Source organism: Watersipora subatra, chromosome 9, assembly GCF_963576615.1.
Source record: "Watersipora subatra chromosome 9, tzWatSuba1.1, whole genome shotgun sequence".
NCBI lineage: Eukaryota > Metazoa > Bryozoa > Gymnolaemata > Cheilostomatida > Watersiporidae > Watersipora > Watersipora subatra.
Window position 1 is genome coordinate 26,914,787 of NC_088716.1, and position 14,578 is coordinate 26,929,364.

Sequence of the window (14,578 nt, forward strand, 5' to 3'; positions counted from 1 at the left end):
CGAATCATTTGATTTCTTTTAGGGGTCTTGCGGCCTGTAGGTATTATATATATGTTTATCCTGTGATCTGGCTACATTCCCTGTTGGTATCTTGTTTTCGCAGTATCTCCATACAACAGCACACACAAATCGCTACAAATGGATTTGTTTCAAATATTTGAGCTGTCAGATATTCCGATCATCACTGATTTTGGCACAGCTATATCATATATAATTGGTGCTCTATACCTATAACGATTTGCTTATTGACGTAGGTGCACTCATGCTAGAATACTTTTGAAAGTTGTCAATAGACTATTGTGAGTGCTTTGTGCAAAATAGGCCCTATGTGATTTTAGTTCTAATGCATCACAACGCTAACTCTTAATACATGTAAATACATGGTATGTGTTTACAAGCAGTAAGAATTAGGGTTGTATTTATCAGTTAGGGTTTGTATATGCATTAGAATTTCACTGCATCATCACAGTACAGTATGCAGTAGTTTTGCAGTGCATGACAACTTTCTAATGCATAATAGACATTTAGTGCAACTATCCTATTGCGAATTTCCACCAATGATCTACTGCACATTTACTTCTACATGTATGACACATTACCTGAAACCTAGCCATTCATGCATATCAATGTTGGAAAGGGTTTCCTAATCATATCAACGGGGAAAAGGGTTTCTTAATCATATCAATGGGGGAAAGGGTTTTCTAATTATATCATTGTTGGGAAGGGTTTCCTAATCATATCAATGTGGGAAAGGGTTTCCTAATCATATCAATGGGGAAAAAGGTATCCTAATCGTACCAATGAGGGAAAGGGTTTTCTAATTATATCATTGTTGGGAAGGGTTTGCTAATTATATCAATGTTGGGAAGGGTTTCCTAATTATATCAATGTGAGAAAGGGTTCCCTAATTGTATCAATGTGGGAAAGGGTTCCCTAATTATATCAATGTGGGAAGGGTTTGCTAATTATATTAATGTGGGAAGGGTTTTCTAATTATATCAATGTCTACAGAGTCTAAGTTGATGTTAGAATATTCTGTTGTTTTCAACTCAACTTTCTCAAAAGTGTCAACAGCCAAACAGTTTTATTGCTAATTTTATACAGAAACACAGGACAGTCATATTTCCACATAATATTGGATGTAATATAGATAGAGTACAGGGACAAAAATGCAGGTTGATATATTTTATTATAGATCAAACCTGAGTTGATAGGAAAGTCTGTTCTATCAGAATGATGAGGAGTGTGAAAGGAAAATTAGAGGGTGGAGAAGTGACATATTTTACAGTAAGTTGAAATCTATATGTCATCCATGGTGTTTTGTTTCTTGATAATTCAAGTGAATAAAAAAATTATACAATTATTTGTCAAAATTCTGGAAGTAGTTTTCTATTTAGGTGAAACACCGTCACTTTGAGTTCATCTGATAGACCGAGTTCATCTAATAATATAACTATGTGCCGGGGCATTGCATATTTCACTCTGTCTCATTTCCTGATTGTTTAGATAAATGAGAAGGAAGGAGAGTTGGAGGCACAATCAGTCAGAGTGAAAGTGGCTGCTGCCAGTACAAAACAACATAATTCTGAGGTTCGTGTTACTCAGCATCTCTGTTTTCTTCTAGCTGAATTTCTACCAATGAAGTCGTACGTCCAGCCAAACCCCCACATTGGAAGTTCATTAGTTTTGGTAGTAGCTTTTTATGTTTAGATTGGTTTGTTGTAGCAAATACTTTTACAAGTATTTGCTGTATAGTTGTATTTCATTTAATTTTTTTAAGTAATAATCGTTAAAAAGAGGTTTGTATTGTCATTTTTCTTTACGTCAAGACAGGTGAGCAGAGTTGTAGTCTTAGTGACACAGGAGATAGGCGAAGGTATAGGTAGTGATATGGAGCTCTCATCTAACATAGATCAGTCTTTTTAATTTAGTAGAACTATGGCTAGCTGTTCATCATTCACCTATGCAGGCTTCCTCTTTTTACATCCCTTTCATTCTCATAGTAACTAGTAGAAAGGATTAGAGATTATTTTTAAGGGATTGACCGACACTCTTTTTATTTGTTATTATTATTAGCTATAATTCTAAAAAAGTGTTTTTTTTTGCACCACTACTACCACTCACGCTGGTCTCATATGTCCGATGTTAAACTGAGAAAGTTTTAAAGCGCTGTTCTGTATGTATGTGGTGATTTATGAAATTGCAATGCTTTAACAAACTTTTGACATCATATTTGGAAATAACTTTGTACGTCGAGGTGGAGATTTCCTCAAATTTTATGTCACGTGTCAAGAAATCCATACGTTGAAGTGATCATAAGTTGAGGTTTGACTGTATATTAGATGTTAAGGTGATCATAAGTTGAGGTTTGACTGTATATTAGATGTTAAGGTGATCATAAGTTGAGGTTTGACTGTATATTAGATGTTAAGGTGATCATAAGTTGAGGTTTGACTGTATATTAGATGTTAAGGTGATCAAAAGTTGAAGTTTGACTGTAGATTAGATGTTAAGGTGATCATAAGTTGAGGTTTGACTGTATATTGGATGTTAAGGGGATCATAAGTTGAGGTTTGACTGTATATTAGATGTTAAGGTGATCATAAGTTGAAGTTTGACTGTATATTAGATGTTAAGGTGATCATAAGTTGAGGTTTGACTGTATTGTTGTTTTTCAGCTGTGACTGTCATTTAGCTGTAGTTTTTTATGATGTTTCTGACTGCATATTTTGGGACACTTGAAAGCGTAATTGTACTGTCATTATCAATCTGTAGTAGAAGCTGGTGTAACTATCAACTTCATTGTATGGTTGCACTTGTTTTTTGCAAACAAAAATTTTTCAGTTAGCGCTGGTCACTAATTATAGGGCTGAGCAATAGTTACTAGCTATAGTACTAGACACTGGTCACTAACGGTAGTACTAAATATTGATCACTAGCCATAGTACTAGTCACTAATATCAATGGTAGATACTAATTACCAGCAGCATCTCTAAACTCTAGCTAATATCCATAAGGTCATTAACTCTGACAGGTTATCAAGTTTCTGGGTGCCGGTGAGGAGGGTTTCACCTTTCCAGCCTGCACCGACTTCAGTGGGCAGGTGGCAGAAGTTGGATCAGCTGTAACTTCTGTTGCTGTAGGAGATGTTGTCACAGGCATTATCTCTCTTCTGTCACCATTCTCTGCTTGTGCTGACACGTGCGATGTACATCAACTGGACATTGGTAAATAGATGACATGCATAGTCTCAAGGTGAAAACACACAAGGCGATATTTAGTGCGATATCGTGCTGCGTGGCGCTAATCTGCGCTAGAACTCGCTCAGCGAGCTCATGCAGAGCTATAACGCTAGACATTCTCTATCACAACTTTATCACAACTGATGCATTTCGATTGGTTGGTTTTTCCCAGAATGCATTTTCATGGCGGGTAATTATTTCTTGTCAATGTTCACCAACGTACAGCAGCAACATTTTGCTATTTTGTTACGATTAAAACATCATCAGAACGAACACTGAATTGCTCATAAATTCAATAAAAGCACTACCAGTCCTGCACGACACAACACCAAAATTACAAAAAAAACCATTTGAAAACTCACATTTGGAGTCAATCGTTGCGCAGGTTGACCATCTTAAGAATGGTAAATATTTAATGTATTAGATATAAAAAACTACTATAAAGTAAACTATCTATAAGAATCATAAAAATATCACTGTTAAAAATACGAGAACCATTTTTTATGTCTTTTTGTAGTGTACAATTCTGAAAGTGAGATAGGCCCAATAACAAGAGCCTGAGTTGTTTACGTCGTTGCCTACACGGCGCCAGATTGACTCACCAAAATTTATTAACAACTACGAAGAAACTAATGATACGGAATTTTATTGGCATTTTATGAGTGTGCCAATGTCATCGTTTGCTGGTGAATCGCTCAAGTGTGTTTAGGCGCACGCCAGCGATTCTCTGCGCTCATGATGCACGCGATAAAATCACCTAGTGTGTTTGGACCTCTATTGTCTGAATGGTTTTTTGTGATGTGTATTATCTTCTTGTACTCTCCAAGTCTGTTAGTACTTGGTGCATTTACATATTGGATCCTTTTTGTATCCAGTCCTTTTTGTATCCAGTCCTTTTTGTATCCAGTCCTTTTTGTATCCAGTCCTTTTTGTATCCAGTCCTTTTTGTATCCAGTCCTTTTTGTATCCAGTCCTTTTTGTATCCAGTCCTTTTTGTATCCAGTCCTTTTTGTATCCAGTCCTTTTTGTATCCAGTCCTTTTTGTATCCAGTCCTTTTTGTATCCAGTCCTTTTTGTATCCAGTCCTTTTTGTATCCAGTCCTTTTTGTATCCAGTCCTTTTTGTATCCAGTCCTTTTTGTATCCAGTCCTTTTTGTATCCAGTCCTTTTTGTATCCAGTCCTTTTTGTATCCAGTCCTTTTTGTATCCAGTCCTTTTTGTATCCAGTCCTTTTTGTATCCAGTCCTTTTTGTATCCAGTCCTTTTTGTATCCAGTCCTTTTTGTATCCAGTCCTTTTTGTATCCAGTCCTTTTTGTATCCAGTCCTTTTTGTATCCAGTCCTTTTTGTATCCAGTCCTTTTTGTATCCAGTCCTTTTTGTATCCAGTCCTTTTTGTATCCAGTCCTTTTTGTATCCAGTCCTTTTTGTATCTAGTCCTTTTTGTATCCAGTCCTTTTTGAAAACTACATAAATAGCCTGAATCATAAAACAACTTGACTGAGTTTTTAGATGTCTTTTCTGTTATTTCTTTTCAGTGTTTTTAATGATTTCTTATACTAAATAAGGAAATCTAACTAGGAGTAACTTTGAGTAAGTGGCCAAACAGAGGCTGTGCTGCAAAAATGATATAAACTTGTCTCTGAATGCTTGAATTGGTGTAGTTTTCAGGACAGAACCTGTTTTACCACTATCAGTTTGGATAGTAATTTGGAACCTTGCTGGTTCACAGGAAGCAGAGGTTTGACAAAAAAGATAAAACCATAGATGTTACTACCGCTGGCACCCCTAATGCTTAAACTAGACCTATGTGTCGCTGTAAAGGAGGTGCTGTCTTGTCAAAATGCAGTCAACGTTAAAAATATCTACTTTAAAAATAAAGTTTGCGATACCAAGTCTGCTGCGCATCATCTCAACTTCTCCAGTTTATTTACACTAGTACACTGGCCTGTCCTGTGCATTATGAGAGATCGTCATGAATAATCAGTATTAGATTAGATGGTAGTAGATTAGTAGGAGATTAGATGCCATACATATATGTATCCAGTATGTGTCATATTTGCATATATCCGGCGCATCATTTCGGCTTCTGAGTTCTTATCTTTTAAATCTGATGCCCCGGGTTCGATTCCCATGAAAGGTAATTTTTTTTCGTCACGTTTTCAGTGTGGCTTTGGGCAGGCGGATGGACACTGCCTTTATTATATTAAAGACTGCATGAATGCCCAGCGTTGCACGATAATAAAATGGTTGCCCAATGGACTTGAGTAACTTAAGCTAGTAAATTACTATAATAAGAGTCGTGTCTTTTGTCTGAAGCCAGCTTGCATTACCGTAGGCGTGATAATGTGATAATCTTTAACGCAATCATGAACTTGAAGCGTGCTAGTATTTTTGCAAGCCATACATGATTATGTGCCCTAATATCCTATAATATGTCAAGGGCAGCGTGTCGTGTAGTGGGTTAGCTCGCCTGTCTGCAAACCTGGGGGTTCTGAGTTGAACTTCGGTGTGAAGTGGGTTTTTGGTTTCAGACGAATGGCAGACAGACACTGAGATTTATATATATTGATTGGTTTAAACAGAATGGAAAATAAAATCATGGCTGGACTATTGGTCAGTCCTTGAGTTCAAACCTTCTTTATCAGAAAGTTTTCTCTCTAGTCAAAGTACCATCAGCAAGGAGTCAGACAGATGCAGCAGCTTGTATAGGTCCTGCGGTGCGAGCCTATACGGCCATGATGTACCAGACACGCATCTCTCCATCTACCACAGTGCTCATCGTGTCAGGGGCGAGTGCTAACGGCCTCATTGCTATTCAGCTTGCTTTGTCATGGCGAGCTAAGGTACAGTAACTCGAGGGATTTGTCTTCCTTTTTATAAGCATTTCATATAATACGTTTATTCATGGTTTAGGTCCTACTAGCCTTAGTTTTATTATGTTACTCTGTTACTGCCCTCTAGGTTATTGCAACTGTTTGTGGTGATGATGAACGAAGATTTCTAGAAAAAAATCATCCAGATATTGGTGAGTATTCAGATATTGGTGAGCGTCATACATGTATCTATCCAGATATCTGTGAGTGTCATACATGTATATATCCAGATGTTGGTGAGTGTCATACATGTATATATCCAGATAAGTGTGAGTGTCATACATATATATATATATATATGTATATATATATCCAGATATATGTGAGTGTCATACATGTATATATCCAGATGTTGGTGAGTGTCATACATGTATCTATCCATCTATCCGGATATATGTAAGTGTCATACATGTATATATCCAGATACTAGATGAATGCCTGGCATTGCCCGGGTAATAAAAGTTTTTGCACAGAAAATATGTTTGTATTTAACAAATAACAACATTTACCATTCTAACTTTCAAGCTTCATATCATGAGAAAAGTGTTTTTTTCAGTTTGAATAAATTAGGGACAAATTAAACAGCTGTAAAGGTTTTCAAATTTTGTCAAACAACTGTAACTTTCAATCTTCATATTATGAGGAAAATGTTTTCTACAGGTCAAATAAATTAAGAAGCAAAATAAAACAACTATAAAAGTGTTTAAATGTAAATGTGAAATAATTAGCAAGTAATAGCTGAATTAAGCCTGTTTTGCTACAATTACAATAAAAAATGATTTGATAATGATACAATTAACACAAACTGAATATGTTGAGGTAATAATAACAATTTGTGCATAGAAGTGTGGGTATAAAAAATGTTACTGTTCCAGCAGAAACTATCTATCAAAACTTTGAATACGACGATACTGGTACCTCTCTATATTGGTACAAATGTAAAAATGAGATATCGTACTGTCTTTGTCTGACCAAACAGAGAGAGAATGTCAAGGCTCTTTCTACGGAGATAATACAATTTTCTGCGTGAAAAGAATTTGCCTTGACCGCGGATATAGCAATTGAACCTTACGAAAAACCAAAAGTAGAAGTTCAAGACAACACGAAAAAGCATCGTTTTTCACAGCCTATAGAATTTATAGAGTTTCAAATAATATGTCATTTAGCGTGTACATAGGCTATACGGTATATGATAGTGCCCTTGATCATTATGCCTTGTATAGCTCAGTAGTATAGCGTGTGGTTTTATTACTTGCGGTTGTAATCTCTGTAATCTCTTTGAGTTCAAATCCATCATAATGCGGAATTTTAAATTCCAAGATTTTAATAGCTATAGCTGGACATACACAGACATGCACACAGACACACAAACTTGGAGACATATGTACAATCTATATAAATTATGTTTATTGGTGCCCTGGCCTTCTAGTGTGCTGTGAGAGATTGTCATGTTTGCAATAGGAAACTATCAATAAATGATCATTTTGGAACTTGATCTAAATTAGCACATAGAATAACTATAATGCACTGTAATTGTTAAATCCTGGCCTGTGAAGGATTGGGCAGGTGGTAGTTTTGTGGGAGAAAGCCAAGGGTCACAGGTTTGAATCCCATACAACGAAATCTTTTTCCTAACTGTTGTGACTGATGGACACGGCTCCTGTTGTAGAAGAGACTTCACTTACAAATTATTACCTCTTTCTCTTTGCAGCTCAAGTTATAGACTTAGGATCCAAAAATTCCTCTTTAGTTTCAATTGTGATGGAGGAGACAGGGTCTTTAGGAGCTAATGCTATCATAGATGATGGTGGTAAGTGGTATCTACATGTATGTGAACCTTGATATTTGTACTTATAAAAACAACCTTAGTTTGGTCATTGTCAAAAGGTGAACTAATGAGTGGAGGCCGTCAACTCAATTTTAGCTTGGCAGTGAGTTCAAAGTGCCCAGAACAAAGATTTGCCTTTTGGCATAAGGCAGTTTCTGATATCCCTGTATTTTACAAAAAGCTTTTTCATTTTAGCTGCCATATGGGTCTTGTGGCGTTTAGTCAACCATTAAAATTATTTTTTAAGTTAAATGAAAACGTTTTGCACTTTGGTATGTATTTAAAATGTTTGGAAATAGTTTAATAGTTCCACAATCTTATTTGGATAATTTAATCTATCTCCAGCAAAAAGTGATAACTTGTGTTACGAAATACAGTCATACTTCGACTTACGAGCTTAATGCGTTCCGAAAGTGAGCTCGTATGTCAATTTACTCGCATGTTGTTGCAATTTATTTATATATAGAACCACTAAATATATATTGATTGGTTTCCATACTTTAAAAAATGCAAATAAAACACTCAAAACAAGATATTGTAACAGAAAGAACATATTGATTATTGTCCTAATTTACCACATGTTTTCAAAAAGCAACTATTAAAAAATAATGCAAGGAAATGTGATTAATTAAAATGTAAAGTTAAATACATACAATAGCAGCTACCGCTAGCATTTGCCAGGGAGGGAGATATAAGTTATCCTTTATTACAACAGTTGACTTTGATAAATTTGGATTTTATCGATGTCTTACAAGACAAACTTAAGGCAAACATAAAAGCAAACTTTTATTTTTAACTTAACGTAATTAAAGTTTCTTCGGCGTTCGTAGTTTGAAGTTTCTCGCTGGTTAGCTAATTTCTCTTTTTTTTCGCTTTTCCAACTAGCCGGCCGTTTTAAAATAAACCTATCTAAGGATGTTTGCCTTTGTCGCCCTTGCAACATGTTGCGATTAGGGCGAACACAGGTGTCAACACAAAAGGTTAATGCACGACCACTAGCCAACTTGTCCGAATGTCTATTTTTATAGTTTTGATAGATCGCACCGGCCTTTTTACATAGCATCGTTTGCCAATTTTTTATCTTTTAGCCAATGCCTGAGCAGTCTCTCCATCAGCAGTGAAGATCGCTGCGCCGCTTAGAAACTATGGTTTGTCCTTTTGCGAACTAAAAGCCCTGAATATGATCCTTTGATAATCCTGTTTGATAATTGTGGATGGATTTCTGTCATATTGCTGAGCTAGCTCAATCACGCATACACATTTCACATATTTTTCAATAGTTTTCCGTTTAATATCAACTGTTATCATTCACTTTTTTTTTGCTTTACCTTTCATTTTATTGGCAAACTTTTGGTCAACGCAGAGTACTTTTAATTTACACAATTCTGCACTATAAACCCCACACAAAAACTCGGTACAAAAGTATAACCTGAGCAGTTGAAAAATACAGAGGGATGCTGTTCTCATAAAACACCGCCGGCATACTTGGCAACTGACTCACGTGCTCGTATCTCAAACATGGCTCGTATGTTAGTGCTAAAACTTGCTTAAAAGCTGGCTCGTATCTCAAGTTTTTTGTACGTTGGAGCACTCGTAAGTTGAAGTATTACTGTAGTGATGTGGAGTTTGTTAGGTTACGGAGAGATTTGCTGTGTTTGTTACTCAAAGGCTACTGTAGATCTAATCATGTTACAGTGAACATGTTTGCTGAAGAAGACCATGAAACGCAAGTTCCAGGGCGGCCCTCTAAGCATGATGTAATATCCTGTTTGGCGGTAAACGGCAAATGGATAACCTCTCAACCCAATTTGCAGGTAGCTATGGCTTTAACACCGGTGTAAATGTACATGACTAGGGGAATGCCGGCGTTGCACGGGTATTAAAAATCTGCTAATAAACAGTGAGAGTTAATGTAGTTGCCTGCCACTTGCCATTAGCCTGGCACATTGCCAATAGCTAATTGAGTAAGGTTCCTAATAAGAGCTGTGAGAGCAAGCATAAAATTACGTTGTGCTATAGCGGAGAGTAGTAGCATACGTTTACCCACATAGTGACATATTTTGCCCAATGAATCCATCAATGTGGTGTAGCTCAATTGGTAAGGTATTTGCCTGGCGAAAGGGAGGTTCTAAAATGAAATTTTCTGCGATACGGGTTCTTCATTCCTAAATTTTAATATCTATAGTTGGACAAACCGAACTACACACAGACAGACACACAAACTTTGAGATTTATATATATAGCTTCACACCATTTAGTATATATTTTATAAATCTTTCCTTAAATTCCTCTGGCAAATGAATGCAAACAGTACTTAATGGCCAGATATTTAGCGGTTTCTGGTAGATTTCACTTATATTAGAATCATCTCCACATACAATCTTTTTAACAAATCATGAACAAACTGAGAAAATCTTGTGATTTCCAGCATACGACTTTTGAAGTTTGCAGCTTCGTAAGTGAAAGTGAAGATTAAAATTGGATAAAAAGTTTTAAAATCGAATTTTTAGTTTTTAATTTTAAAAATTAGAACTTCAAATTTTAAAATTAAAACAGAATTATAATAAAATTTAAAAAGTTAGTTAAGTTTTTGAATTAATTTTGGTAGAATTTAAAAAAAAGTAAAATAAATCAAATATATAAGTTAAGTTAGTTTAGACTTTATCTAGGCTGGATTAGAGCATTTATAGGATTAGAGTTTAATTTGATCATCACTTTTTCTCTGAACCCACCCATTGCTGAGCCTTCACTTTTGTTTTGGTGTTTTTATGGTAATCTTAGTTTTTACATTTTAAATAATACTCTACGGTTTTCTAGCAATAGCTTGCAACTCTTCAATAACATCTTCAAGTTATCTAATGCTAGTCTTTCACTTTATACGAACATTACTCCTAGTAGTGTTTGGCTCCTAGTAGTAGTGTTTGACTCTTAGTAGTGTTTGACTCTTAGTAGTGTTTGACTCTTAGTAGTGTTTGACTCTTAGTAGTGTTTGTTTGACTCCTAGTAGGAGTGACTCTTAGTAATAGTGACTCCTAGTAGTAGTGACTCCTAGTAGTAGTGAGTCCTAATAGTAGTTACTCCTAGTAGTAGTGTTTGCAACTTCAGTTTCGGCTTTGGATTGACCACTAGTGACTAAAACATGTTTGATATGCTTTCGTTTGACATCAATATGAAATGAGAAATATCACTAAAATCTTTTTGACGGGAACTTGCAGCATCAACTTTCTCCTTTCAACATATGCTAGGTTATAAGTGTACAAAATAATGTTTCCTCTTCACTCTACAAATTATTTTCATTTAAACAGACAATATGTTTGTCATGTGAGAGAACAATAGTGCTACTAGTAAAACTACTTAAAGTTTTACTTGAAAACTGCTCAATGAAGTGAGTCATTCACTCCTTGTATGTTGATGGTAATAGAGAGGCGTATGTATAGTAGGTGATAGTAAAATTATTTTTATAATAACTAAATAATAACTATCTTGGCGCTGCTTGAGATCACTTTCATTATAAATTAAATAGTCAGCAGGTGGGTCTTTAAGAGGCTCGTTCACAGGAAACAAATAGAGTTTTGAAACCAAATATATTCGGCAACCTGGTGGATGACATAAAGTATATGCGTGTGTGAAGTTTGGATGTAATCGGACAAAACATGTGAAATTGCATGTCGTGCATGCATACACACACGCTCGCTCGCCACACATTCACTCCACACACGCCACGCACGCCACACACGCACGCCACACACGTACGCCACACACGCACGCCACACACGCACCCCACGCACGCCACGCACGCCACACACGCACGCCACACACGCACCCCACACACACACACGCCATACACACGCACACACCAATGTTATTTTACCAATGCTATGCATAATTACCTCAATTACCTGTAAGGCTTTTAAACTGAAATGAATTAAACACAATACGATGTATTCCTATTTGCTCCAACATACATGTATGATGGTTTTAGCCTGCGAAATCAATCTTGGAACAAGGTAACTTAGCATGTAGAAGTTTGTCAGATTTTTTTAATATGCTGCCAGTCTCGGCAGCATCTTACACACAATTAAATATCCTGCCATATGTCATCCACCTTAAATGCTAAAATTAAACTATCAAATTGGTATTCATCATCAAACAGCTGGCTTGTTAGAGGTTCTTATCAAATAGATGACTCTATTACTCAGCACTATTCATCAGTAATTTGGCAGTGATATCTATTGGCCAATTCTCTGGATAAACATATGTGATTGGTTGGCTGTTTGCAGTTGGACCCACCTGATTCACTTAAGCTGCACATGCGCAATGCATCTGTTTGCTTCCTGTTTGAGCAGAGCTGGAGTTTGTCTACAGCTCAGCGAGGGGTTTATCTCCACATACTTACTGATATAATGGATAAACTAGCCGCTGGCATTATTAGGTTTGTATTTATATAATATTTTCTATTTCTTCATGCTGAAGGCCAATAACATTGTAGAAACTCCTGAGCAGTTGTCCGAGTTTGTTTGTTAACTTGCTTGATAGGACCTTCTGTATGGCCTTTGAACAATCAGGTAACCAGATCTATGTCGTTACTGCATGCATCTCGATACAAAAATTAGACATTGTGTTTAAAGTGCGCAACAAATGGTTTGAATGAATCTAATTAAAATACAGTCATTGGAGTTTGTCTATTTACAGCTCATTAGAAACTGAACATGTAGATGATTGTAACTAACATTTCAGTAGAGTGACTGTTATAGTTGAATGTGCTAGCATAGCTTCATTATGTTTTTTTCAATCTTATTTCTTGTGTTAGGTACCTTCTACACAGTCTATGAACTTAGCTTGCTGCCTGATATTTGTAAACAAAATTCATCAAAACGTTTTTTCGTTGCAGATTTATCATTTGAATGTAGAACACTCTCAATAATGATAAAAATCATTTCATCAGTAATCATGTGAATTTTCTGACATGTTTTAAATTTCCTGTTGGATTTCTTTGCTTGATTTGGTATTTAGGCACCAAAATAACATTTATGTGGTTTGTTATATCAGAGAAATCAGCAGCCAACCAATAGTTTGTGGTCATGTGTTTTTATTGAGCCTTGGAGGTGTGGGTAGTGGCAGGTGTCTGCAGCTACAACTCCGAGTCTCCGATGCCATCGAGTCGGGGCTACTAAGCTGAACGCTGGTAGTTCGAATCCAGTATGAGGCGGTGATTTTTCACCATTTTAAACCGTAGCCTTTGACACATAGACAGACATAGCTTTTATTAGCAATGATTGACCCGCACACGTTTCTTTGGATCCTCACAGCATTCGATTTTAATTTTATCATTGCTTTACACATCCCTTGAACTTGTCATGAATGTCTGAATATGCCATCATGGTTTGAGCAGGATATTTCAAGTTTTAATTATTTCAAGAAAGGCGTAATCTGTTTGCTAAGTCAGCTAGATGCTATATGCTTCTAATAACTACTGCTTGATTCAGCATTTCCATAGGTTTAGGTTACTATCTAACCTAAAGGAGTTGCTTACTCCTTGTGGCGATCATGAGAGAAAAGACAATTCCGTATTTTCAAATGTATAATGTTGTTCTCGCGATAATACTGTGCAGAACAGGTACAAAAATTTATTACGTAATCTTTTAGTAAGCAAACTATAGGTTTGCTGTCGTTACCATAACTTATTTACATCCTTTGGAATCTTTTTATACTCATGAGTTGTTTTCTTCAGACCCCACGTGTCTCGGACTGTCCAGTTCTCTGATGCCGAGACTGTCCTATCATCGCTACCAAAGCGCCAAATTGGCAGCACGGTTATGTATATGAACTAGTCCGCCTATCGCTGTCCAGCCACTCATTGATAGTAATGTAGTGCATGTATGAATTAAATACATTTATTTTTCTAGTCATGAATCAAATTTTTTTGAAACCACCAACTGCTGAGTAAAATAGCTTAAATTACAATTGTTGTAAATTTTATTTTAATAGTGCATGTTAATTTATAGTCGATTACAAATAGATCAATGTCAACCCAAGCCTATGGTTGACACACGTCTCCAAAATCTTTATTCATTTATATATTGATCTATATTCCAATAATTAACTGTTTGGGAATTTGTAAAAAAGTTAATAGTGTCAAACTTTGTCTTAGAAAACTGTTTAATTTAAATATAAACCTTTGTATGTTTGTTTTGTTTGAATTCATCTAAATTTGTTTCGGAGTCCAAAACATCAACAATAAATACTTGAAGTAATTGTATACGAAGCATTAAAACAAATGTATTCTATAAAATATATACTAACCAAATTTTAACAAACTATTTGTAATATGTAAAGGCCGAGTGGTGGGTGATAGATAAGTGATGTTACTCTGCTTGACGTACACTAGAAATGGGTTAGATTCACTTTAGTGTATATATTCCTCTTTTGTTGGGATTTTCAATTCTTAATCAGCTTTTATGCGGTCCATTTTGTTTTCCGTTGTGTCTGTTTGAAACCATTACTATCTTATTCATATTATTATACTATCTTATTCATATTATATCTTATTTCATGTGACTGATTTCAACCTTTTGGTGCTGTTGGAGGATATTGAGTGAAGCGTCCAAAAATGTAATCTGTTTAACAAATATTT

The 14,578-nt window shown here is 35.8% G+C and overlaps 1 protein-coding gene across 1 annotated transcript; it reads left to right on the top strand.

The window, feature by feature from the left end:
- Positions 1 to 1,178: 1,178 nt before the first annotated feature.
- Positions 1,179 to 14,528, top strand: LOC137403622 (quinone oxidoreductase-like protein 1). The gene is made up of 9 exons (XM_068089598.1): positions 1,179 to 1,287; positions 1,507 to 1,590; positions 3,035 to 3,227; positions 5,905 to 6,086; positions 6,205 to 6,268; positions 7,828 to 7,926; positions 9,640 to 9,758; positions 12,225 to 12,376; positions 13,676 to 14,528. The coding sequence occupies exons 1-9, from the start codon at positions 1,234 to 1,236 to the stop codon at positions 13,773 to 13,775; spliced, it is 1,047 nt and encodes a 348-aa protein (XP_067945699.1). The 5' UTR covers positions 1,179 to 1,233; the 3' UTR covers positions 13,776 to 14,528.
- The last annotated feature ends 50 nt before the right edge of the window (positions 14,529 to 14,578 follow it).

Excerpts from the sequence above, each read along its gene's own strand:
- LOC137403622 (XM_068089598.1), top strand. The coding sequence starts at position 1,234 with ATGATGAGGAGTGTGAAAGGAAAATTAGAGGGTGGAGAAGTGACATAT. Across the intron at positions 1,288-1,506 it reads GAGAAGTGACATATTTTACA|ATAAATGAGAAGGAAGGAGA; the intron begins GTAAGTTGAAAT and ends CTGATTGTTTAG. Across the intron at positions 6,269-7,827 it reads AAAAAATCATCCAGATATTG|CTCAAGTTATAGACTTAGGA; the intron begins GTGAGTATTCAG and ends TTCTCTTTGCAG.